The sequence below is a fragment of the Pristis pectinata genome, chromosome 8, assembly GCF_009764475.1.
Source record: "Pristis pectinata isolate sPriPec2 chromosome 8, sPriPec2.1.pri, whole genome shotgun sequence".
Taxonomy (NCBI): Eukaryota; Metazoa; Chordata; class Chondrichthyes; order Rhinopristiformes; family Pristidae; genus Pristis; species Pristis pectinata.
In genome coordinates this window covers 42954759-42978856 of record NC_067412.1, presented here as the reverse complement: position 1 = coordinate 42978856, position 24098 = coordinate 42954759, and the positions used below count along the sequence as shown (strand labels likewise).

General features: G+C 42.8%; 1 protein-coding gene across 3 annotated transcripts in view; it reads left to right on the top strand.

The window, feature by feature from the left end:
- Positions 1 to 24098, top strand: part of LOC127573912 (tumor necrosis factor receptor superfamily member 13B) — a 35569-nt gene that overhangs the window by 7299 nt on the left and 4172 nt on the right. For all 3 annotated transcript variants that reach the window (XM_052022498.1, XM_052022496.1, XM_052022497.1), the window contains exons 2-4: positions 3347 to 3470; positions 4445 to 4561; positions 17202 to 17417. In XM_052022498.1, coding sequence (XP_051878458.1) covers positions 3368 to 3470; positions 4445 to 4561; positions 17202 to 17417 — 436 coding nt within the window. In that variant the 5' untranslated portion in view covers positions 3347 to 3367. The remainder of the gene's footprint in view (positions 1 to 3346; positions 3471 to 4444; positions 4562 to 17201; positions 17418 to 24098) is intronic.

The following is a 24098-nucleotide window of genomic DNA, read 5'->3' as shown; positions in this document are numbered from 1 at the left end:
ATAAGGTACCCCATGCGAGGCTTATGGAGAAGGTGAGGAGACATGGGATCCAAGGGGACATTGCAGTGTGGATCTAGAACTGGCTGGTCCACAGAAGGCAAAGACTGGTTGTTGAAGGGTCCTATTCTGAGTGGAGGTCGGTGACCAGTGGTGTACCTCAGGGATCTGTACTGGGACCCTTACGATTTGTGATTTTTATAAACGACCTAGACGAGGAAGTGGAGGGGTGGGTTAGTAAGTTTGCGGTTGACACAAAGGTTGGGGGTGTTGTGGATAGTTTGGAGGGCTGTCAGGGGTTACAGAGGGACATAGATAGGATGCAGAGTTGGGCTGAAAAGTGGCAGATGCAGTTCAACCCAGATAAATGTGAAGTGGTTCATTTTGGTAGGTCAAATATGTTGCGGAATATAGTATTAATGGTAGGACTCTTGGCAGTGTGGAGGATCAGAGGGATCTTGGGGTCCAAGTCCATAGGATGCTCAAAGCGGCTGCGCAGGTTGACTCTGTGGTTAAGAAGGCATATGGTGTATTGTCCTTCATCAATCGGGGAATTGAATTTAGGAGCCGTGAGGTATTGTTGCAGATATATAGGTCCCTGGTCAGACCCCACTTGGAGTATTGTGCTCAGTTCTGGTCGCCTCACTACAGGAAAGATGTGGAAACCATAGAGAGGGTACAGAGGAGATTTACAAAGGTGCTGCCTGGAATGCGGAGCATGCCTTATGAAAGCAGGTTGAGGGAACTTGGCCTTTTCTCCTTGGAGAGACAAAGGATGAGGGGGGACCTGATAGAGGTGTATAAGATGATGAGAGGTATTGATAGGGTAGATAGTCAGAGGCTTTTCCCCAGGGCTGAATTGGTGGCCACAAGAGGACATAGGTTTAAGATGCTGGGGAGTAGATATGGAGGAGATGTTAGGGGTAAGTTTTTTTACTCAGAGTGCATGGAATGGGCTGCCAGAAACAGTGGTGGAGGCTGATACGATAGGGTCTTTCAGGAGACTGTTAGATAGGTACATGGAGCTGAGTGAAATAGAGGGCTATGGGTAAGCCTAGTAATTCCTAGGGTAGGGACATGTTCGGTACAGCTTTGTGGGCCAAAGGGCCTGAATTGTGCTGTAATTGTTCTATGTTTTATCTCTGGATGTGGCTTCATCTGTTCCTGAACAGCCAGAAAACTGGCAAGAGGGGACCCAAGTTCTGGGACAGTGCCTATGCCAATGGAAAATTAATACCTTGAGGATGGAGATGATGTATTGATACACAGGATAAAGTTCAAGGAGATTTGCAGTCACTGAATGAGATTTAATATGGAGATCTTTTTGGTATAAATGTGATTATGCAATGCTGCTTTTTGCATGATGGCATTCTTGGGTTTGGAAAATTAAATCAATCCGCGAATCCAAACAAAAGATCAAAATACTTGTAAGAAAGCAGGATTATCAAATGTCTGTTGGACAATGTCTATATCAATCCAATGCATAAAATATTAATATGCATGCCAGGATCAGGCCTCTCCCCTTCAGGCATGTGGATATCACTCAGCAATATCACTGGCCACAGCATCAGCTAAGCGCAAGATCCAGGCTCACATTTCGTAGGGATGTCAATCAGACTAACACTTTGAACTGACTGTCTGCAAGGCCTTCTGCAAGTTTCATCCTCACAAGTATCAGGCCAAAGTCAAAAATGAGATGACATGGATAGTAAATTTGCAGTTTTTAATACTCCCAGTTTAGGTATCTGTTCCTTCCAGCATCTAGCAAGTCACTTTGGTAAGACAGTGTTCCTCATCTCTAGTAGTAAATTACTTTCACCGTGTTCACAAGTGTATTATGTACCTTATTGAAGCGTTTAGCAATCATGTGGTCATTAACTATTCAATGTTTGTATATTTTGGCTTTATTGATGATAATTACACCATTAAAAATGCTATTTCTGGAGTGGTTTGCTGTAATCCTGCTTTCCTGCTCTTTTCCCATATTCTTTTATATATTCCCTTTTAAGTATTAATTAAATTTGCTTTAAAAATAAGAAAATCAATTATTCCAAATTGTATGACTTCAAGTTTTTCTGCATCTACTACATATCGTCCCACTCTGCCAACTGTTTGTCTTCCTGCAGTCTTCTGCATTTTCCCTCAGTGCCTCCAAACTTGATCAAAATGAATACAATTCTTTTTCTCTGTAGCTAAATCATTTGCGTTCATTAGAAATCAAAAAACTGTTCTAGGAGCTACATACCTTCAACTTGCTGAGCCAGAAGCAGCTAATTATTCTTACTTCTTGTGCCTACAAATCACAACCATTTCCTAACAATTACATTTCTTAATACTGTTCTACTCACTGTGGCCAACTCCATTAAGTGGCATCTAAACAGGAAATTTCAAGTTCAAGTTCAAGTTGTACTTTATTGTCATTCACCCATATGCTGTAAAACACAAGGAGGAACGAAATGTCGTTTCCTCTAGACTCACACAACAGAGGACTTACATTGAACAGAGGACATACAATAAACACAGACAGAAAAATTGTGCAAGCACAAATAGTGCAAAAAAAGGTATATACAGGATACAAAATTAGTGTAAAGTTGGTGCAAAACCAAGTTGGACAATGAAAATACAGAACTCAATGTATTGCACTAAGTGCCTAAACATATTCAGCAGCAGCCAAAGTTCTTACACGCCATTGTGCAAACCAGGACTTTTGACGCGACATTTGTCTGAGACTGCCTGCAGGGTATTCAGGAGCCTGACAGCCTGGGGGAGAAAACTGTTGTACAGTCTAGTAGTTCTGGCCCAGATGCTCAGGTACTGCTTGCCAGATGGCAGTGGGACAAATAGGTCACAAGAGGGATTAGAGGGATCAGCTATGATTCTGCAGGCCTTGCGGGTGCATCGTGTGTTGTAGATATCTAGGATGGAGGGAAGAGGTACTCCAATGATCTTTCCAGCTGTGGTCACAATTCTCTGCAGAGTTTTGCGGTCTGAGGTGTTACAGTTACCTTACCAGGCAGAGATGCAGCTGGACAGGACACTCTCAATGGTACCCCTGTAGAATGATCCAGAGCATTTCCTTTACTTAAATGGCATAAAGTTTCTGAAACAAGTTATTCCGACACTGTCTTTCAGCCAGCATCAACAAAGAACAGCCTGGCAGCCTATCTAATTCATTCATTTCTGGGGCCGTGATGCGTGGCTGCCGAATTTTGCTGTGAAAGCAAAACTGAACAGTTCTCAAGTTGTGCACAAGGTTGGCTCTGGACTTGAGTGATGTGGTATCAGTGTAAGTTCTTAAACAAGGGTGATACTATTAATAATAAAGATGTCTTCTCAAATTACTTTGAAGACCTTGTTATCTTGAGAGAAGATGAGTAGCTGTTCAGATGATGAATTCTGGGATGAACTCCTGCGACACTGCTCCAAATGTCTGCACTGTGGGCGAAACTGGCACGTGTGCAAGTCCCCCTGTGGTATGTACCTTCTCACTACCTGTTTCTGGACCCTGTAAACACGTGGAACTGATTTTAGTAAAAGCTCGGTGGAAATTTTGCATCTGTGTTTCAGTTACAGACCAGAAAAAGAATTCTTGTTTCAATTCTTGGACAGACCAGGTTTCCAATCAATTATTTGGCCACATTCACCAGACATATTAAATTATTCTACCATGCTGAATTAATAGAATCTTTCTGGGTATTTGCCTTTTCCACCAGTAAGTAAACACAAAAAGCAGGAAAACACAAGACTGCTTCACCCAGATGATACTTCTTCCCGAAAAACAGTCGACCACTTATCTACCTTGCACTTCTCCACCTTCCCTCCCCCACCCCTGCACCAGGAGACTATCAAACAAACTTTAAGAAATCAAACAAACTTTAATTCAAAGCACTTCATGTCAGTTAGTCCTAACTACTTTCTGTAGATCGAGTCTTTTAGTCTAAGAAACCCACACAGCCCCTCGTTGATGGGTACAAATTCACTTTAGTCTATTACTACTGCAGCAATATATTCCAGCAGTCATCGAATTCCTGAAGCAAAATCCTACCAAAAGCTTCTATATTTTTGTATTTATGCCTTCATGTCTAGCTCAAATAACCTGTTTAAGAAATCTTAATTAAACCATCTCAAAACCTATGCCTCTCCAATAAAACAAAAGGCCCTTTTCCCTCAGCCCAAGATGATCATTTTCTACTTACATCTGTATTCAATTCAGCTTGAAGGGTCACCAGCAACTTGTTGAATTCAGTTGATCACGAAGAGGATGAAGATTAGGTGGTGATGACCTGCTTCAGGTTACAGCCCTGGCTATATCTATCCCTTTTCTTCTTTGGGGTTTATGATTGTGTTTATTCCAGTGATTAGACATTGTTGAGTTGTCTTTCTTGCCATTCAGTACGACAAACTAAATAGTTTGATTCTTACAATGGTGATTGTCCCCTTATCACAGAGATTTGGAAATGCAATAATACCCCAGGATTCTATTGGGACAGACTGTTACGCAAATGTATCAAATGTGCAGATGTGTGTGGCCAACACCCTCAACAATGCTCAGAAATTTGCAATGGTAAGAAATTTATGTTATTCTTATCACTTTCTGTCAAGACCAATAATGTCCATGATGATGTTAGCCATCACAGGACCATGCTTTACTAATACCAGTCCTCAGTACAATAACACAGTGCAAAGTCAAATAAAAGAAATTCCAACAAATTTATCATGTTTGAGGGTCTACTCTGAACATGGATTATAAGTCTTTCTGATTAACCCCACTGTTTCTCTGTTCTGGAAGCTGCAAGACAGCAAACATATAACTCTGGAGTCCTTTTCATCTGTATGTAGAATACTGGGCAGGGGTACAGAACTAGTTCTACATAAGTGTCCTTCAAAGATACAAATAACAGCCTTAGTAACTGAAAATGGAAACCCTCTCTTCTCCTGCATTCTGTCTATCTGTGGCCTTTGATATTCTTGACAGCTCCATCCTCTGATGCCCCTCCATTGTGCATAGTTACAATACCATACCCAGTCATAGCCAGAGAATCACTGCACAGATACAGTAGTGGTACAGTGATTAAGTTACCAGACTAATAATCCAGAGATAAAATACTGGAAACCTCAACTGGTCAAGAAGCAACTGTGGAACGAGAAATACGGTTAATGTTTCACGTTGAAAATCCTTCACTAGAACTGGAAAAGAAAACTGTTAGTTTTCAATTGCATAGAAAATGGAGGAAGGGATGGATAAGACAAAGGGAACACCAATGATCGGGTGAGGTCAGAGTTTCCAGTTTACAGAGCTGCCTGGTTAATATGTTAATGAGAGCCATTAGAGAGAAAAAAACAAAAGAACAAGGTAAAGCTGTGAAATGGAAATTCAAAGCTGTTGCTGAAATCTGAAACCAAAAGGAGAATGTTGGAAACATCCAACAGATTAGACCATGTCTGCTGAGAAAGGAACACTGAGTTAATGTTATAGATGGGTAACCTTACAGCAGAACTAGTCAATTCTAACACAAAACAGGAAAAGTAGACTACCTGAAATTGCTGAATTTGATATCGAGACCTGAAAGACTGCAACATGCCCAGATGAAAGAATGGGTGATGTTCCTCAAGCTTGCATTGGACCTTGTTGGAATAGCATAGGAGGCCACAGACAGATAGATCAGGTAGGAATGGATGGAGAATTGGCATGACGTGACTGACTGGAAGCTCAGGGTCACCTTTGCAGACTGAATGAAGGTGTTCTGCAAAGTAGTCACCAAATCTGTGATTGGTTTGTTCAACATAAAGGAAACCATATTGTGACCCTTCATCAGAATTGGGAAAGTGAGAAAACAACTTAAAACTAACTTGTTTTCTCACTTTCCCAATTCCAATGAAGGGTCTTCAACCTGAAGCATTAACTCTATTTCTGTCTCCACAGATGCTGCCTGACCTGTTGAATGTTTCCAGCTATTTCTGTTTTTATTTCAGATTTCCAGCACCTGCAGTTCTCCGATTTTCAAATAATTCAGGGACCTGGACTAACAATCCAGAGACCAAGTCCCACCAAGCAGCTGAAGGAGTTGGTGCAAGAGGGAGGGCTTCAAGTTTCTGGATAATTGGGCTTTGTTCCAGGGAAGGTGGGATCTGTTCCGAAGGGACGGTTTACAACTGAACTGGAAGGGGACTAACATACTTGCGGGTGCTCCGGTGGGTTTAAACTAGATTTGCAGGGGGAGGGGAACCAGAGTGTTAGAGAAGAAAGTGAGTAGGAAAATGATCATGCGAGGTCTGCAGGTATGGACAGAAATCAAAGGTTTGTACATGATAGTAATGTTCTCAGGTGCATCTATTTCAATGCAAGGAGTATTGTAGGTAAGGCAGATGAGTTTAGGGTGTGGATTGGCACGTGGGATTACGATGTTATTGCTATTAGTGAGACATGGTTGAAGGAGGGGCAGGACAGGCAGCTTAATGTTCCGGGCTTCCGTTGTTTTAGATGTGGTAGAGGGGGAGGGATGAAAGGGGGAGGAGTGCCATTACTGGTCAGGGAACAGATCACAGCTGTGCGTAGACAGGACAGCCCGGAGGGTTCGTCTACAGAGGCCATATGGGTGGAGCTGAGGAACAGGAAAGGTGTGGCCACACTAATAGGGTTGTATTATAGACCGCCCAATAGTCAGAGAGAATTGGAGGAACAAATCTGTAGGGAGATAGCAGACCGATGTAAGAAACAGAAAGTTGTAATAGTAGGGGATTTTAACTTTCCACATATTGACTGGAACTCCCACACTGTGAAAGGGTTGGATGGCTTGGGATTTGTCAAATGTGTTCAGGAAAGTTTTCTAAATCAATATATAGAGGTACCAACGAGAGAGAATGCAATACTTGATCTCCTATTAGGGAACCAGGCAGGTCAGGTGACAGAAGTATGTGTAGGTGAGCATTTTGGGTCCAGTGACCATAATGCAATTAGTTTCAAGATAATTATGGATAAGGATAGGTCTGGTCCTCGAGTGGAGGTTCTAAATTGGAGAAAGGCCAATTTTGTGGAAATGAGAAAGGATCTAGGTAGGGTGGATTGGGATAAGTTATTTTCTGGCAAGGATGTGCTCAGTAAATGGAAAGCCTTCAAAGATGAAATTTTGAGAGTGCAGAGTTTGTATGTTCCTGTCAGGATTAAAGGCAAAGGTAACAAGCATAGGGAACCATAACTTTCAAGGGATATCGGTGAGCTGGTTAAGAAAAAGAGAGAGGTGTATAGCAGGTATAGGCAACTAGGAACGGAAATGTAAGAAAATACTAAAAGAGGAAATCAGGAAGGCAAAAAGAAGACATGAGGCTGCTTTGGCAGATAATGTAAAAGGTAAACCCAAAGGGGTTCTACAGGTATATTAAGAGCAAAAGGATAATAAGAGACAGAATTCGTCCCCTAGAAGATCAGAGTAGTCGTATATGTGTGGAGCCTCAGGAGATGGGGGAGGTCTTAAACAGTTTTTTTGCATCAGTATTTACTCAGGAAACTGGCATCGTGGATATGGAAGGAAAGGAAACAAGCACTAGTGTCATGGAACATATAGAGATTAAAAAGGAGGAGGTACTTGATGCTTTACAGCGAATAAAGGTAGATAAATCCCCTGGGCCTGACAAGATATTTCCTCGGACCTTGAGAGAGACTAGTGTAGAAATTGCAGGGGCCTTGGCAGATATATTTAAAATGTCCTTAGCCACGGGTGGGGTGCCAGAGGACTGGAGGATAGCTCATGTTGTTCCATTGTTTAAGAAAGGCTCGAAGAGTAAACCAGGTAATTACAGGCCAGTGAGCCTGACATCAGTAATGGGTAAATTATTGGAAGGTGTTCTGAGAGATAGGACATATAAGTATTTGGACAGCCAAGGGTTGATTAAGCATAGTCAGCATGGCATTGTACGTGGTAGATCATGTTTAACGAATCTTGTGGAGTTTTTTTGAGGAGGTCACTAAGAAAGTAGATGAAGGTAAGGCTGTGGATGTTATCTGCATGGACTTTAGTAAGGCCTTTGACAAGGTCCCACATGGGAGATTAGTTCAGAAGGTTCAGTCAATGGGTATCCATGGAAAGGTTGTAAACTGGATTCGAAATTGGCTGAGTGGGAGAAGACAGAGAGCGGTTGTGGGTGGTTGTTTCTCAGATCGGAGGCCTGTGACTAGTGGTGTGCCTCAGGGACCTGTGTTGGGGCCATTGTTGTTTGTTGTATATATCAATGATCGAGATGATAATGTGGTAAATTGGATTAGTAAGTTTGCAGATGACACTAAGATTGGAGGTGTAGTGGACAGCGAGGAAGGCTTTCAAAGCTTGCGGAGGGATCTGGACCAAATGGAAAAATGGTCCAGAAAATGGCAGATGGAATTTAATGCAGACAAGTGTGAGGTGTTGCATTTTGGAAGGACAAATCAAGGGAGGACATACACAGTAAATGGTAGGGCACTGAGGAGTGCGGAGGAACAAAGGGATCTGGGAGTTCAGATACATAATTCCCTGAAAGTAGAGTCACAGGTAGACAGGGTTGTAAAAAAGGCTTTTGGCATCCTGGCATTTATAAATCAAAGTATTGAGTATAGGAGTTGGGATGTTTTGGTGAGGTTGTATAAGTCATTGGTGAGACTAAATTTGGAATATTGTGTGCAGTTCTGGTCGCTGAAGATTGTCAGTAAGATTGAAAGAGTGCAGAGGAGATTTACTAGAATGTTGTCGGGTCTTCAGGAGTTGAGTTACAGGGAAAGATTGAGCATGTTAGGACTTTATTCCTTGGAGCAGAGAAGAATGAGGGGAGATATGATAGAGGTTTACAAAATGATGAGGGGCATAGACAGAGTTAATGCAAGTAGGCTCTTTCCACCTAGATTAGGAGAGATAAGTACGAGAGGATATGGCTTTAGGGTGAAAGGGGAAAGGTTTAGGGGGAACATTAGATGGAACTTCTTCACTCAAAGAGTGGTGGGAGTGTGGAATGGGCTGCCATTTGATGTGGTAAATGCGGGCTAGCTCTTAACTTTTAAGAGTAAATTGGATAGCTACATGGACGAGAGAGGTCTGGAGGGGTATGGGCTAGGGGCAGGTAAATGGGACTAGCAGAATAATGTTTCGGCACAGACTAGAAGGGTCGAATGGCCTGTTTTCTGTGCTGTAGTTTTTTATGGTTCTATGGTTCTAATTTAAATTCAATAATTTGGATTTTGAGGAATAAAACAAAACAACTAATCTTAGTAACGATGATCATGACAACTACCGGGTTGCTGTAAAAACCCATCTAGTTTAGATCTGGGGCGGCATGGTAGCATAGCGGTTAGCGTGACGCTATTACAGCGCCAGCAATTGGGGTTCGATTCCCGTCGCTGTCTGTAAGGAGTTTGTACGTTCTCCCGTGTCTGTGTGGGTTTCCTCCGGGAGCTCCGGTTTCCTCCCACATTCCAAAGATGTATGGGTAGGTTAATTTGGGTTTAAAAAATGGGCAGCGTGGACTCGTTGGGCCGGAAGGGCCTGTTACCACGCTGTAAATAAATTTTTTTAAATTAAATTTTAATTTTAAAAATTAAAAAATTAATATAAAAATTTAAATTTAAAATAAAAAAAATTAGATTTAAAAAATTTAAATTTAACTTAAATTTTTTTAAAAATATAAAAATTTTTAAAAAAATTTAAATTTACTAATCAGGGCAGGAAATCTGCTGTCCGTACCTAGTCTGGCCATCGTGGGACTGCAGACACATCTACGTTGTTAACTCTTAATGCCATCTGAAATAGCCTACCAAACCACTCAGCTCTACCATTAGTGCTGCACTCAAACAGCGAAAGAATAAATCTGGATGTTCATCTGACATTGATCTGGACATTAAATTCAGACACAGTGAGGTCAATATTGCAAATCCTTTTCACAAACATGTTGGGGCTGGTTAATAAATTGGGAGAGCTGTGCCACACACTGGTTAGGTACACAGCCTGTTATTTTTTGTACTCACAGATCCAATCCTTAAAGCCAGATTCCTCCCTCACCACAGACCCATCAGAGGTGGTAGCACAGTGATATCAATGTGAAAGAAGGGAATGGCCTTGGACTATTCAACATTGACTCATGGCACCGTCAAAAATGGGCAAAGTATATAGCACTTGGAAGAAACACTAAATATATCAATGGCACACAATGTACTGTAGGTAAGGGATATTAATGGTAGCGCCAGCACTGATCCAGATGGCCAAATAGTGAGGGATGTAGCCACTGCAGCAGGTAGTGAGAGAAACAATACAAGGGATAAACCTCCAGAATCTCATACTCAACAGTCTACCTATGGCAGATGCATCTGTCCACAATAGCATTGGTAGAAGAGACCACTGTCCAGACCTTGTGGAAACGCAGTCTCATCTTTACACCAAGCACACCCTCCGATCAATTGTGAGGCATGACAAATGTGCTAAATGGGATAGTCTCAGTACAATTCAGTACCATAAAACAGAGCATCCATGAGGCACCTGGGCCATCAGCAGCAGCACGATCCTTAACCTCAAGCCCCAGCATATCCCTCACTGTAGCATTACCACGAAACTGGGGGAGCAACCGTGGTTCAGTGGGGAGTGCAGAAGGGCTTGTCAACAGCAGCAACAAGAATATCTAACAATGATGAGGTGACAGCCTAGTGAGGCTGCAACACAAGGACTACATGTGCTAATCAGCAAAAACGGTAGAGCTAAGTGATCTCACAACCAATGGATCAGATCAAAGCTGCTATGGTCCTACTATATCCAGTCATGAATGGTGGTGGACAATTAAACAGTTGATGGGAGGAGGATGCTCCAAGAACATCCCTATCCTCCAGCAATGGTGGAGCCCAGCATGTGAGTTCTAGCAACAAGGCTGAAGCATTCACCACCAATGATCCATCTTGGCTTCCTCCTGAGTCTTTACCATCACAAAAGCCAGACTCCAGACAATTAGATTCACTCCAAATAACTTTAAGAAACAGGACAGGATACAGCAAAGGCTATGGGACCAAATATCTGTGCTCCAGAATTGCTGTGCCTCTAGCCAAGCTGGTCCAGTACAGTTACAACACTGGCATCTAATTGACAATGTGGAAGATTTCCCAGGTATGTTCTGTTCACAACAAGCAGGACAAATTCAACCTACCTAATCAGTGTACTCTCAATCATCAGCAAGGTGAAGGAAGCAGTTGTCAACAGTGCTATCAAGAGGTACCTACTCACCACTACTTAGTTTAGACTTTGCCAGGACAACTTTGCTCCAGACCTCATTATGATCTTGGACTAAACGTGGACCAAAGAACTAAATTCCAGAGGTGAAGTGAAAGTGACTGCCCTCGATATCAAGACAGATATACAAGAAACTCTGCACATGCTGGAATCTGGAGCAATACACAAAAAGTGCTGGAGGAACTCTGCAGGTCAGGCAGCATCTGTGGAGGGAAATAAACAGTCGACATCTCATAGAACAGTACAGCACAATACAGGCCCTTTGGCCCACAATGTTGTGCTGACCTTTAAACCTCGCCTAAGACTATCTAACCCCTTCCTCCCACATATCCCTCTATTTTAAATTCCTACATATGCTTATCTAGTAATCTCTTGAATTTGACCAATGTACCTGCCTCCACCACTGCCCCAGGCAGCACATTCCATGCCCCAACCACTCTCTGGGTAAAAAAACCTTCCTCTGATATCTCCCTTTAACTTCCCACCCATTACTTTAAAGCTATGCCCTCTTGTATTGAGCATTGGTGCCCTGGGAAAGAGGCGCTGGCTGTCCACTCTATCTATTCCTCTTAATATTTTGTACACCTCTATCACGTCTCCTCTCATCCTCCTTCACTCCAAAGTAAAGCCCTAGCTCCCTTAGTCTCTCCTCATAATCCATACTCTCTAAACCAGGCAGCATCCTGGTAAATCTCCTCTGCACCCTTTCCAACGCTTCCACATCCTTCCTATAATGAGGCAACCAGAACTGGGCACAGTACTCCAAGTGTGGTCTAACCAGAATTTTGTAGAGCTGCATCATTACCTTGCGGCTCTTAAACTTGATCCCTCGACTTATGAAAGCTAACACCCCATATGAAGAGTCCTGATGAAGGGTCTTGGCCTGAAACGTCAACTGTTTATTTCCCTCCATAGATGCTGCCTGACCTGCTGAGTTCCTCCAGCACTTTGTGTGTATTGCCCTTGATATCAAGTAACATTTGACCAAGTGGCATCAAAGTACCCTGCTAAAACTGAAATCAATAAGCAAAGATAGCTGTGGTTGTTGAAGGTCAATTGTCCCAGCCCCGATACACCACTGCAGGAATTCCTCAGGGCAGTGTCCTGATCCCAATTATCTCCAACTGCTTCATCAATGACCTTCCTTCCATCATAAAGTCAGAAGTGGAGATGTTCACATTTGATTTGCAACTCCTCAGCAAATGCTGCATCCATTCCTGCCTGCAGCAAGATTTAGATAACATTCAACATGGGCTGATAAATGGCAAGTAACATTCACTACACAGAATTTTTTTTTAGACAACACACGTCTCCAACAAGAGACTCTAGCCATCATTACCATTGACAGGCTCCCCACATCAACTAGAAACTCACTGGACAGCCACATGAAAAGATTGGCTACAAGAGAAGGTCAGAGACAGTGCATCCTGTGATAATAACTGAGTTGTTGTGATGGGAGATTTTACTTTCCCAAATATCGATTGGCATCTCCCCTAGAGCAAGGGGTTTAGATGGGGTGGAGTTTGTTAAGTGTGTTCAGGAAGGTTTCTTGACACAATATGTAGATAAGCCTACAAGAGGAGAGGCTGTGCTTGATTTGGTATTGGGAAATGAACCTGGTCACGTGTCAGATCTCTCAGTGGGAGAGCATTTTAGAGATAGTGATCATAATTCTATCTGCTTTACAATAGCATTGGAGAAGATAGGAACAGACAGATTAGAAAAGCGTTTAATTGGAGTAAGGGGAATTACGAGGCTCTCAGGCAGGAAATTGGAAGCTTAAATTGGGAACAAACATTCTCAGGGAAAAGTACAGAAGAAATGTGGCAAATGTTCAGGGAATATTTGTGTGGAGTTCTGCATAGGTATGTTCCAATGAGACAGGGAGGTTACGATAGGGTACAGGAACTGTGGTGTACAAAGGCTGTAATAAATCTAGTCAAAAAGAAAAGCTTACAAAAGGTTCAGAGAGCTAGGTAATGTTAGAGATCTGGAAGAGTATAAAGCTAACAGGAAGGAGCTTAAGGAGGAAATTAGGAGAGCCAGGAGGGGACATGATAAGGTCTTAGCGGGCAGGATTAAGGAAAACCCCAAGGCATTCTACAAGTATGTGAAGGGAAAGAATAGGACCTATCAAGTGTAACAGTGGGAAAGCGTGTATGGATCCGGAGGAAATGGCAGAGGTACTTTACTTCAGTATTCACTATGGAAAAAGACCTTGGTGATTGTAGTGAGGACTTGCAGCAGACGGAAAGGCTTGAGCATGTAGATATTAAGAAAGAGGATGTACTGGAACTTTTGGAAAGCATCAAGTTGGATAAGTTGCCAGAACTGGATGAGATGTACCCCAGGCTGCTGTGGGAGGCGAGGGAGGAGATTGCTGAGCCTCTGGCGATGATCTTTGCATCATCAATGGGGAAGGGAGAGGTTCTGGAGGATTGCAGATGTTGTTCCTTTATTTAAGAAAAGGAGTAGAGATAGCCCCGGAAATTATAGACCAGTGAGTCTTACTTCAGTGGTTGTTAAATTGATGGAGAAGATCCTGAGAGGCAGGATTTATGAACATTTGGAGAGGTATAATATGATTAGGAATAGTCAGCATGGCTTTGTCAAGGGCAGGTCCTGTCTAACGACCCTGATTGAATTTTTTGAGGAAGTGACTAAACACATCGATGAAGGGAGAGCAGTAGATGTAGCGTATATGGATTTCAGCAAGGCATTTGATAAGGTACCCCATGCAAGGCTTATTGAGAAAGTAAGGAGGCATGGGTTCCAAGGGGACATTGCTTTGTGGATCCAGAACTAGCTGGCCCACAGAAGGCGGGTCGTATTCTGCATGGAGGTTGGTGACCAGCGGTGTGCCTCAGGGATCTGTTCTGGGACCCTTACTCTTTGTGATTTTTATAAATGACCTGGATGAGGAAGTGGAGGAATGGGTTAGTAAGTTTGCTGATGACACAAAGGTTGGAGGTGTTGTGGATAGTGTGGAGGGCTGTCAGAGGTTACAGCGGGGCAGAGACAGGATGCAAAACTGGGCTGAGAAGTGGCAGATGGAGTTTGATCCAGATAAGTGTGAAGTGGTCCATTTTGGTAGGTCAAATATGATGGCAGAATATAGTATTAATGGTAAGACTCTTGGTGGTGTGGAAGATCAGAGAGATCTTGGGGTCTGAGTCCATAGGATGCTCAAAGTAGCTGCACAGGTTGACTCTGTGGTTAAGGCGGCATAAGGTGTATTGTCCTTCATCAATCATGGAATTTAATTTAGGAGCCGAGAGGTAATGTTGCAACTATATAGGACCCTGGTCAGACCCCACTTGGAATACTGTGCTCAGTTCTGGTCACCTCACTACAGGAAGGATGTGGAAGCCATAGAAAGGGTGCAGAGGAGATTTACAAGGACGTTGCCTGGATTGGGGAGCATGCCTTATGAATGCAGGTTGAGGGAACTCGGCCTTTTCTCCTTGGAGCGACGGAGGATGAGGGGGGACCTGATAGAGGTGTATAAGATGATGAGAGGTATTGATCAGGTAGATAGTCAGAGGCTTTTTCCCAGGGCTGAAATGGTTGCCACAAGAGGACATAGGTTTAAGGTGCTGGGGAGTAGGTACAGAGATGTTTCTTACTCAGAGTGGTGAGGGTGTGGAATGGGCTGCCAGCAATGATGGTGGAGGCGGATACAATAGGGTCTTTTAAGAGACTTTTGGATAGGTGCATGGAGCTTAGAAAAATATAGGGCTATGGGCAAGAGGGCCAGTAATTTCTACGGTAGGGACGTGTTCGGCACAACTTTGTGGCCGCAGGGCCTGTATTGTGCAGTAGGTTTTCTATGTTTCTATGACTGACTCGCATCCTTACCCACCAAGTACTTTCCACCATCTGTAAGGCAGATGAAGAACTCTCCAGTTGTCTGTGTAAGTGTAATTCTACAATCATAGAATGCAGAAACATGCCCTTTTGGCCCACTTCATCCATACCAACCATGATGTCTATTTATGTTAATCCCATTTACCTGCATTAGGTCCATGTGCCTCTATGCCTTTCCTATCCAAGTACATGTCTAAATGGCTTTTAAATGTTGTAATTGTATCCACCTCTACCACCTTCTCAAGCAGCTCACTCCAGATATTCACCACCCACTGTGTGGAAAAATTTACCTCTCAGATCTTTAAACTTCTCTCCTCCCACCTTAAACCAGTGGCCTCTAATTGTAAGCTTCCTAGCTCTTGGAAAAAGACCATCTATTGTATCAATGCCCTTCATAATTTTATAAACCTCTATAAGGTCACCCCTCAGCCTCCTACATTCCAGTGAAAATTAACCCAGCCTATCTAATCTCTCCTTATAACTACAGCCCTCCATTCCAGACAACATCCTGGTGAATCTCTTCTGCACTTTCTCTATTGTCTCCACATACTTCTAACTGCCAAAAAGCTTGGCACTATCCTGGATGGTATATATTAGATTTAGTATGGAGGGGTACTTGGTGGTTGGTATGGACATGGTGGGCAGAAAAGCCTGTTTCTGTGCTGTATGGGTCAGAAAGGTCTGACTCTATTGCTACCCCAATATTCTCTATTAGTAGAAGATGTGGTTTTGGGAGGTGGTGTCAGAGCAGGCTGGGTAAATAACTATAGTGCATTTTGTAAATGGTATACATTGGAGTTACTGTGTGCCAGTGGTGGAGGGAATGAATGTTTAGGATGGTGGATGAGGTGCCACTCAAGTAGGCTGCATTTTTCTGGAGGGTGTTGAGCTATTTGAGAGTTGTTGGTGCTCTACTCATCCAGGCATGTGGAGAATATTCCATCACACTCCTGACATCCCTTGTAGGTGGTGGAAAGGTCTTGTGGTGTCAGGAGTAAGTCACTCGCCCAGCATGTGACCTGCTCTTGTAGCCACTATATTTCTATCCAGTTAGGTTACTGGTCAATGATGACCCCCATGATACTGTTAAATATCAACAGTAGGTGATCAAATTCTTTCTCTTGGCACTTATGCCATGAGAATGCTATTTATCTCCTATGCCGGTTTGCTAAGTATCGATGAATGCAGGCTTCTTTTGCTGAAGAGTTTCAAATGGAATTGAACATTATGCAATCATTAGTAAACACTCCCCTTCTGACCTCACGATGGAAAGGTCACTGATGAAGCAGCGGAAGATGGTTGGCCAAAGAAATTGCCCTGAGAAACTCCCACAGTGATGGAATGAGTGACCTCTGATAACAATCTTTGCGTAAGGTGCAATGACAATCACGGAAGCATTTTCTCTTTTAAGCCCACTGACTTCCATTTTACCAGGTTGCCTTAATACTACTTTGTAGCACTGTTGATAACACATTCTATTACTTCGCTGATGAGAGTAGAACATTGGGCAGCAGGCCACTGGAGTGAATTTGACATGCTCTTTGCAGGTGATTTTCCATATTGTTGGAAGGATGCCAGTGCTGGAACAGCTTGGCTATTGGAGTGGCTAGCCTGGAGCACAGGAGCTCAGGTCTTCAGTACAACAGCTAGAATGTTGTCTAGTCCTATAGCCTTTAGTGAAGTTTTCCTGCAGTTTTACTGACTTTTTAAAAAAAATTCCACATTATTAACTGGATTTAAATTCCACAACTGCGATGGTGGATTTGAAGTCAGGCTTGTCAATCCAAGCCTCTGGAGTACTAGCTCAGTAACTTAACCACTGCTCCACTACTGTACCATGTAAGATAGTTTTGAAAGAAATCCCAAGGGACTTCAAGCTATGATTTATCCCATTTTCCTGGCCAACTTATTGCATGTGGCATAAAGAATCAGTTACACTAAAGTAGCAACATCCCTGTATTTCCCCCTTTTACAACCAGCTAAATCACAGCACACAACCTACAAAATTTACCTTTTTACGTTAAGCATTTTGGGAATGATCTCACTCACATTACTCTATGAATTACAAGCTCATTAATTATAAATTTCTTTTTTTTTTAAAAAAAGAGATCACAAGCTCAAATCAGGACTCCCCAGCTAGTTTGAAAAACTGCCTACCCCATGAAGACCACTTTAATATCCTCATCTTCGTGTTCCTGGCAGCAAGTCTCTGCATTGTTACATGTTTATTTCTGATACTGCTGGTTTACACTGTCAAAAGAAGAAATATTTTCACATGTGACACCACTGCTTCCAGCCACAAGACTGGTCCCCTCTCAGAAGGTCAGTAAACTGCAATGTGATGGTATTGAAACTGCAGCAGGACATTAGATATAATCCTTGGGCCCAGACATTGGCAGGCAGGTTTGTGGTGGGTTGGAGAAGAGTGCTGATGTTGTAGGGGATGCAGTTTTGGTCAGAAAACCCAAAGGACAGAAAGTCAAAGTGACTGGTTGGGTTGCCATGCTGTCAGGTGACAGATGTTCCAGAAGAGGCTGCAGCCAAAATCTCAGCAAAGGAACTTACATCTGGCCTGGGTTTGCTGTTCTGGATATAGGTGCCTGACAGAAAGGGTAGTGGAATGGGGGTGGAGTATGCAAGTTTGGTGAGCTGGGAAAAGTCTTGTTCCAGGAGTACAGCAATGATATTATCTCTGTTCCTATCCAGGCACAAGGCTGTTGTGTTTTTAGAAGCCTGGAACCTGAGCCAATAGGGGTTAGACCCATAAACAAATGGCTTGAGAGACTCCCAATCTCGTATTTAAAGTGGCCTGCCTGCTGGGAGCAGATTAGCCTCCTGCCCACTCTCATCTCTTAAAACCACAAGGGAGCACGTTATAGCAGTTTACTTTCTGAAATAAAATTTTCACCATTCCAATCTTTTGAAATTTTACAATTTTCCCCAAAAGATCCAAAACTGTAACGTGACGCAAATCCGATAGGATGAATGGATTTTCCTGAATCTCTCAAAAGGACAATTCTAATAGGGATGAAGATGTGAAAAGTCACAATTTTTGTCTGTGATGTTTTAAAGAGAAGGACCTGTAGAGGAAAATTATTCCTTTTTGGAGATTAAATCAGCCTGAATGGAGATTACCACATGAGCATGGATTGGGAACTAATAAGTAAACACTTCTGCCACAATAGGTTGAGTGGTGAGCTGCTTCATCAATAGCTTTTCTTCCATTAGGTTGGAATTAACACTGTCTACTAATAATTATACTGCCTTAGATAATGCAGCATATCCGTAGATAATGAAACAGCTCATGCGCAACATATAGAATAGGCCAGTGTGCCAAGTAATGACCAATTTTATTGAGGTCCTCCCTACGTCTACTTAACGTTCTATATCATCACTGACAAATCCTCTGTCAATATCATCCTGTGAACAACCATTGATCAGAAACTCAACAGGAACAGCCACATAATTTCTGCAACAAACAATCTGTTGGAAGAACTCAGCAAGTTAAGCAGCACCTGTGGGAGGAAAGGAATTATCAACATTTCAGGTCAAAACCTTGCATCAGGACTGCATCATGAGCTCCTCCCACAGATGCTGCTCAACCCGCTGAGCTCTTCCAGCAGATTGTTACTCCAGATTCCAGCATCTGCAGTCTCTTGTGTCCCCACATAATTGCTGCAGTTAGTAGAGGACGGAGACTGGAGCTCCTTTGGCAAATGGCTCACTGCCCAACTCTGTTAACAACTCAAAATCATGGAGTCATAAAGTTATACAACACAGAAACTGGACCTTTGGCCCACCATGTCCATACCAACCATTTTGCTCATCCACACTAATCCCATTTTCCCACAGTAGAACCATATCGTTCTTTGCCTTGCCTATTTACCTGTCTGTCTAAATGGCTCTTAAATTAGTGATTGTATCCAATTCCACCACTTCCTCTGGCAGCACATTGCAGATATCAACCACTCTCTGTGTAAAAAAACTGACCCCTCAGATTCTCTTTAAATCTCCTTCCCCTCACCTTCAACCTATGCTCTTGTTTTTGATCCCCCCCACCCCCCTTAATGGGAAAAACAGTTTGGCTAACTACCCTTTCTATACATTTAATTATCTCTTATCAGGAAGAAGGTGTCATCAAAATTTCAATAGTAGAGGTAATGGATGAGCAAAGGCAGGATGTTCTGGAAAGGCTGGCTATGCTTAGAATGATTAAGTCATCTGATCTCGAGGGCCTGCATCCCAGGATTGTTGAAGGAAGTATACTTAAAAGATAGTGGAAAGGTGTGTCAGAATCTTCCATTCTTCTCTGTGTATGGCAAATGTAGCACATTTGTTCAAGAGAAAGTGTAAGGATACTCTTATTCAGTTTAACATTGATGGTGTATAAGATTTTAGAAACAATAATCAGGGAAAAAAATTAAGATTTATTTATTAAAGTCAGCACAGATTTGGAAAAGGTGTTTGACTAACTTAATGCTCTGATTAAGGAATGCTAAAAGATGTTGTCTATATATATTTTAAGAAAGCATTTCACAAAATACCACACAAGGCTGGTTAACAAAACTGAAGCTCATGGATTAGTAGGATCAGTTTTGGACTGGATAAAAACAGTGGTGTTCCCTTGGAGACAATATAAACAATGACACAGTGCTACAGTGTGTGCAGGTACAGAAGGAGCTGGGGGTTCATTTGCCATCTTTGAAGGTGGCTGGACATATTGATAGATGAGATAGCAAAGCATATGATGCCAACCAAGATGCCCGTCTATACTAATCGCATTTGCCTGCATTTGATCCATATCCCTCTAAAACTTCCTTATCCATGTATCTGTCCAAATGTCTTTTAAATGTTGTGATTGTACCTGCCTCCACCACCTCCTCTGGCAGTACTTTCCATTTACCCACCATCCTCTGTGTAGAAAAACTTACCCCCAGATCCCCTTTAAATCTTTCCCCCTCACCTTAAATTTATGTCCTCTAGTTTTATACTCCACCATCCTGGAAAAAAAGATTCTGACTATCTATTCTATCTATGCCTCTTATAATTTTATAAACTTCTGTAAGGTCACCCCTCAGCCACCCTCACTCCAGGGAAAACAGTCCCAGCCAATCCAACTCTCTTTATAACTCAAGCCCTCCAGTCCAGGTAACATTGTCATGGAACCTTTCTGTGTCCTCTCTAGCTTAATCACATCCTTCTGATAGCATGACGACAAGAACTGCACACAATACTCCAAATGCTGCTTAACCAATGATTTGTACAATTGTAACATGGTGTCCCAACTCCTATATTCAAGGCCTCAGCCAATGAAGGCAAGCACACCATATGCCTTCTTCGCCACTCTGTCCACCCATGTTGTCACTTTCAAGGAACCCTATATATTTGGACCACAAGGTCTTGCTGTTCAATATCACTTCCCACAGCCCCTATCATTTACTGTGCAAGTCCTTAGTTTAACTTCCCAAAAAGCCTCACTTCCCACTTGTCTGAGTTAAATTCCATCTGCTATTCTCTTGCCCACTTTCCCATTTGATCTAGATCCTGTTGTAACCTTAGACAACCTTCTTTATTGTCCACTACACCATCAACTTTAGTGTGATTTTCAAACTTATTAATCATGCCACCTACTTTCTCTTCCAAATCATTAAAGAACCCAGCACCAATCCCTGCAGCATACGATGTTATAGGTCTCCAATCTGAAAAGAAATCCTCCATTACCACTCTGTCTCCTACCACGAAGCCAATTTTGTGTTCAATTTACTATCTCACATGGATCCCATGTATTTGAACCTTCTGGACCAGCCTGCCAGGTGGGACTTTGTCAAAGGCCTTGCTAAAGTCCATGAATATAATATACAGTGTCCTGCCCTTGGTTACCTCCTCAAAGAAACTCAAATTCGTGAGACACCGTTTTCCATGCACAAAGCCATGCTAACTATCCTTAATCAGTCCTTGCCTTTCCAAATGTAGATAGATCATCCCTCAGAATCCCTCCAATAACTTTCCCACCACTGGTGTTAGGCTCACCAGCCTATAGTTCCCTGGCTTGTCCTTGCAGTTTTTCTTAAATAAAGGCACAACATTAGCCATCCCCCAATCTTCCGGTACCTCAAAGATACAAAAATCTCTGCCAGGACCCCAGCAATCTCCTCCTTTGTTTCCCACAATGTCTTAGTCACCTGGTCAGGCCCCAAGGATTTATCCATCCTTTTGAGATTCAAGGGTGCCAACAGTTTGCTCCTCCTGTGAAGTATCGCCATTTCAAGATATCATTGTTCTCTTTTCTGAACTCACTAGCTTCCACGTCCTTCTCCACAGTAAATAATGGCAAGATATATTCATTTAAGACCTTGTTACCTCCCATGCTTCAATACATACCTGTAGATTACCACACACATCCTTAAGGGGACTTACTCTCTCCTTAGTTATCCTTTTGTTCTCAATATACTTAATAAACTTTCAGAATTCTCCTTTACCTTATCTGCCAAGGATCTCTCATGTCCCCCTTTTGTCCTCCTAATTTCCATTTTATGTGTAATCCTACATCCCTTATACTCCTCAAGGGACTCACTTGATCCCAGCTGCCTGTACCTGACACATGCCTCCTTTTTCCTGACCAGACCCTCAATATCCCTTTTCAACCAGGGTTCCAAATCCTGCTAGCCTTACTCTTTACTCTAACAGGAACATGCTAGCCCTGATCATTTCCTATCTCACATTTAAAAGCCTTCCACTTGCCTAGCATCCCTGCAAACAGCCACTCCCAATCAACCTTTGCAAGTCCCTGTCTAATGCTACCAAAATTAGCATTGCCCCAATTTAGGTCTCTAATTTTTTTCTTTTCCCATAATTATCTGGAAGCTAATTCAAATGTTACTAATCCCAAAGTGCTCCACCACTGACACATCAGCCACTTGTCCAGCCTCATTTCCTAAGAGGAGGTTGAATGTAGCCATCTGCATATCACTTCAGAAAATTTTCCCAGACACACTTAACAACTTCTGCCCCATCTAAATTCCTTAGCATAATGGCAGCCCCAGCCAATATTAGGGAAGTTAAAATCATCTGTTATAACAACCCCTATTATTTCTACACCTATCTGCAATTTGCTACATACTTGCTTCTCTGATTCCTAATTATTGGACAGTCTATAGTATAATCCCAAACTGATCCTCCCTTTTTTATTTCTAAATTCTACCTTGCTGGATGTTCTCTCCAGGATATCCCCTCCAAGTACTGCTGTAATGTTCTCCCTAATCAATAGCACAACTCCCCCTCCTCTCTTACCTCCACACTATCACACCAGAAGCATCTGTACCCTGGAACACTGAGCTGCCAGTCCTGCCCATCCCTCAACCATATTTCCATAATAGCTATAATATCCCACTCCCATCTGCCAATCTATGCCCTGAGTTCATATGCCTTACCTTTGAGGCCTCGTGTTAAAATAAATCCAGTTTAGCCCATCAGACCATCCTTGCTTCCTGTCCTGCCCCATTCTGGCCTACCTACTCGACTTGCTTGCTTTAACCTCTATATTTGCTTCATCCTTCTCATCTGACAGATGATTACTTTAGGTTCAACCCCACCTGCCAGTCTAAACTCTCCAGAGTAACTCTAGCAAATCTCCCTGCCAGGGTACTGGTCCCCCTCCAGTTCAAATGCGACCCACTCCTCTTGTACTAGTCATCTCTGCCCCAAAAAGGGTCCCAATAGTCCAAGAAACTGAATCCCTCCAACCTGCATTTCTACATTTCACTCACACTTGGCACAGGGAGTGATCCAGAGATTACAACCTGAGAGGTTCTGCTTTTAACCTCCTTATATTCACTTTGCAGGACCTCATTCCTTTTTCTACCCTTGGCATTAGAACCAATGTTTAGAATGACCTGCTGCTGCTCATTCTTCCCCTTGAGAATGTTCTGCAACTGCTCAGAGACATCCTCAATGCTGGTACCCAGGAGACAACGTGCCATCCTGGAGTTTCGTTCACACCCACAGAATCCAGATTGTCCCCCTATTGAGTCTATCACTACAACTCCCCTATATTCTACCCTCCCCTGCTGTGCATCAGAGCCAGTCATGGTGCCACAGACTTGGCTGCTGCTCTCCTCTGCAAGGACATTCTCTCCCTGTACACCAAAACTGCCCCCCACCCCCCCACAACGATATACTTGTTAGTGAGGGGAATAGCTACAGGGGAATCCTGCACTCTGTCTACCCCTTATGTCTCCTCTGGTGGTCACCCACTTACCTATTGCCTGTACCTGTGGAGCAACCACCTCACCAAAGCTCTTGTCTATGAAGCTCTCAGCAAGTCCAACTGCTGCTCCAGCTGCTCCATGTGGTCAGTCAGGAGGTACAGATGGACACACTTCCTGTAGACATAGTCACCAAGGACACTGGAAGTTTCTCTGGTCTCCTGAAGAATGTGGGATGACTCTTGCAGACTGCCCTGACTGCCATCTTTAAACCTACTAAGAATATAGAGGAAAGTAAGTGATCTTTATCACTGCCCAGCCTCTTTCTGAAGCCTCTCTTGACAAATCCTCAGCACTTCAACCTCAAATCAGCCACTCTCACCATGAGTGAGATAAAAGCAGGGAAGTTATACTGAACTTTCATAACTCTCTGGTTAAGACACGAGATTATTGTCTCCAGTTCTGGTCCTTGAGAAGTGCAGGGAAGATGAGGGAATTTCAAGCTAAGGGGGTTATATAGAGATTTGATAGATGTGTATAACATAGTGACTGGATTAGAAAAGCTGTTCCCATTAGGCGATAGTACAAGGGTTAAAGTAATGGATTTAAAGTTTTGGGCAAAAGACACACGAATAATTGTGACAGCATTTAAAAAAGTAGCAAGTGGTAATCACCAAAAACTCAGCAGTGAAGTAGGGCTAGAGCGGGAGAATGGAACAGACTGGACTGCCCTACAAAGAGCTGACATGGACTCAATAAACCAAATAGTCTCCTGTGTTGTTATGATGGTAAGACAGAG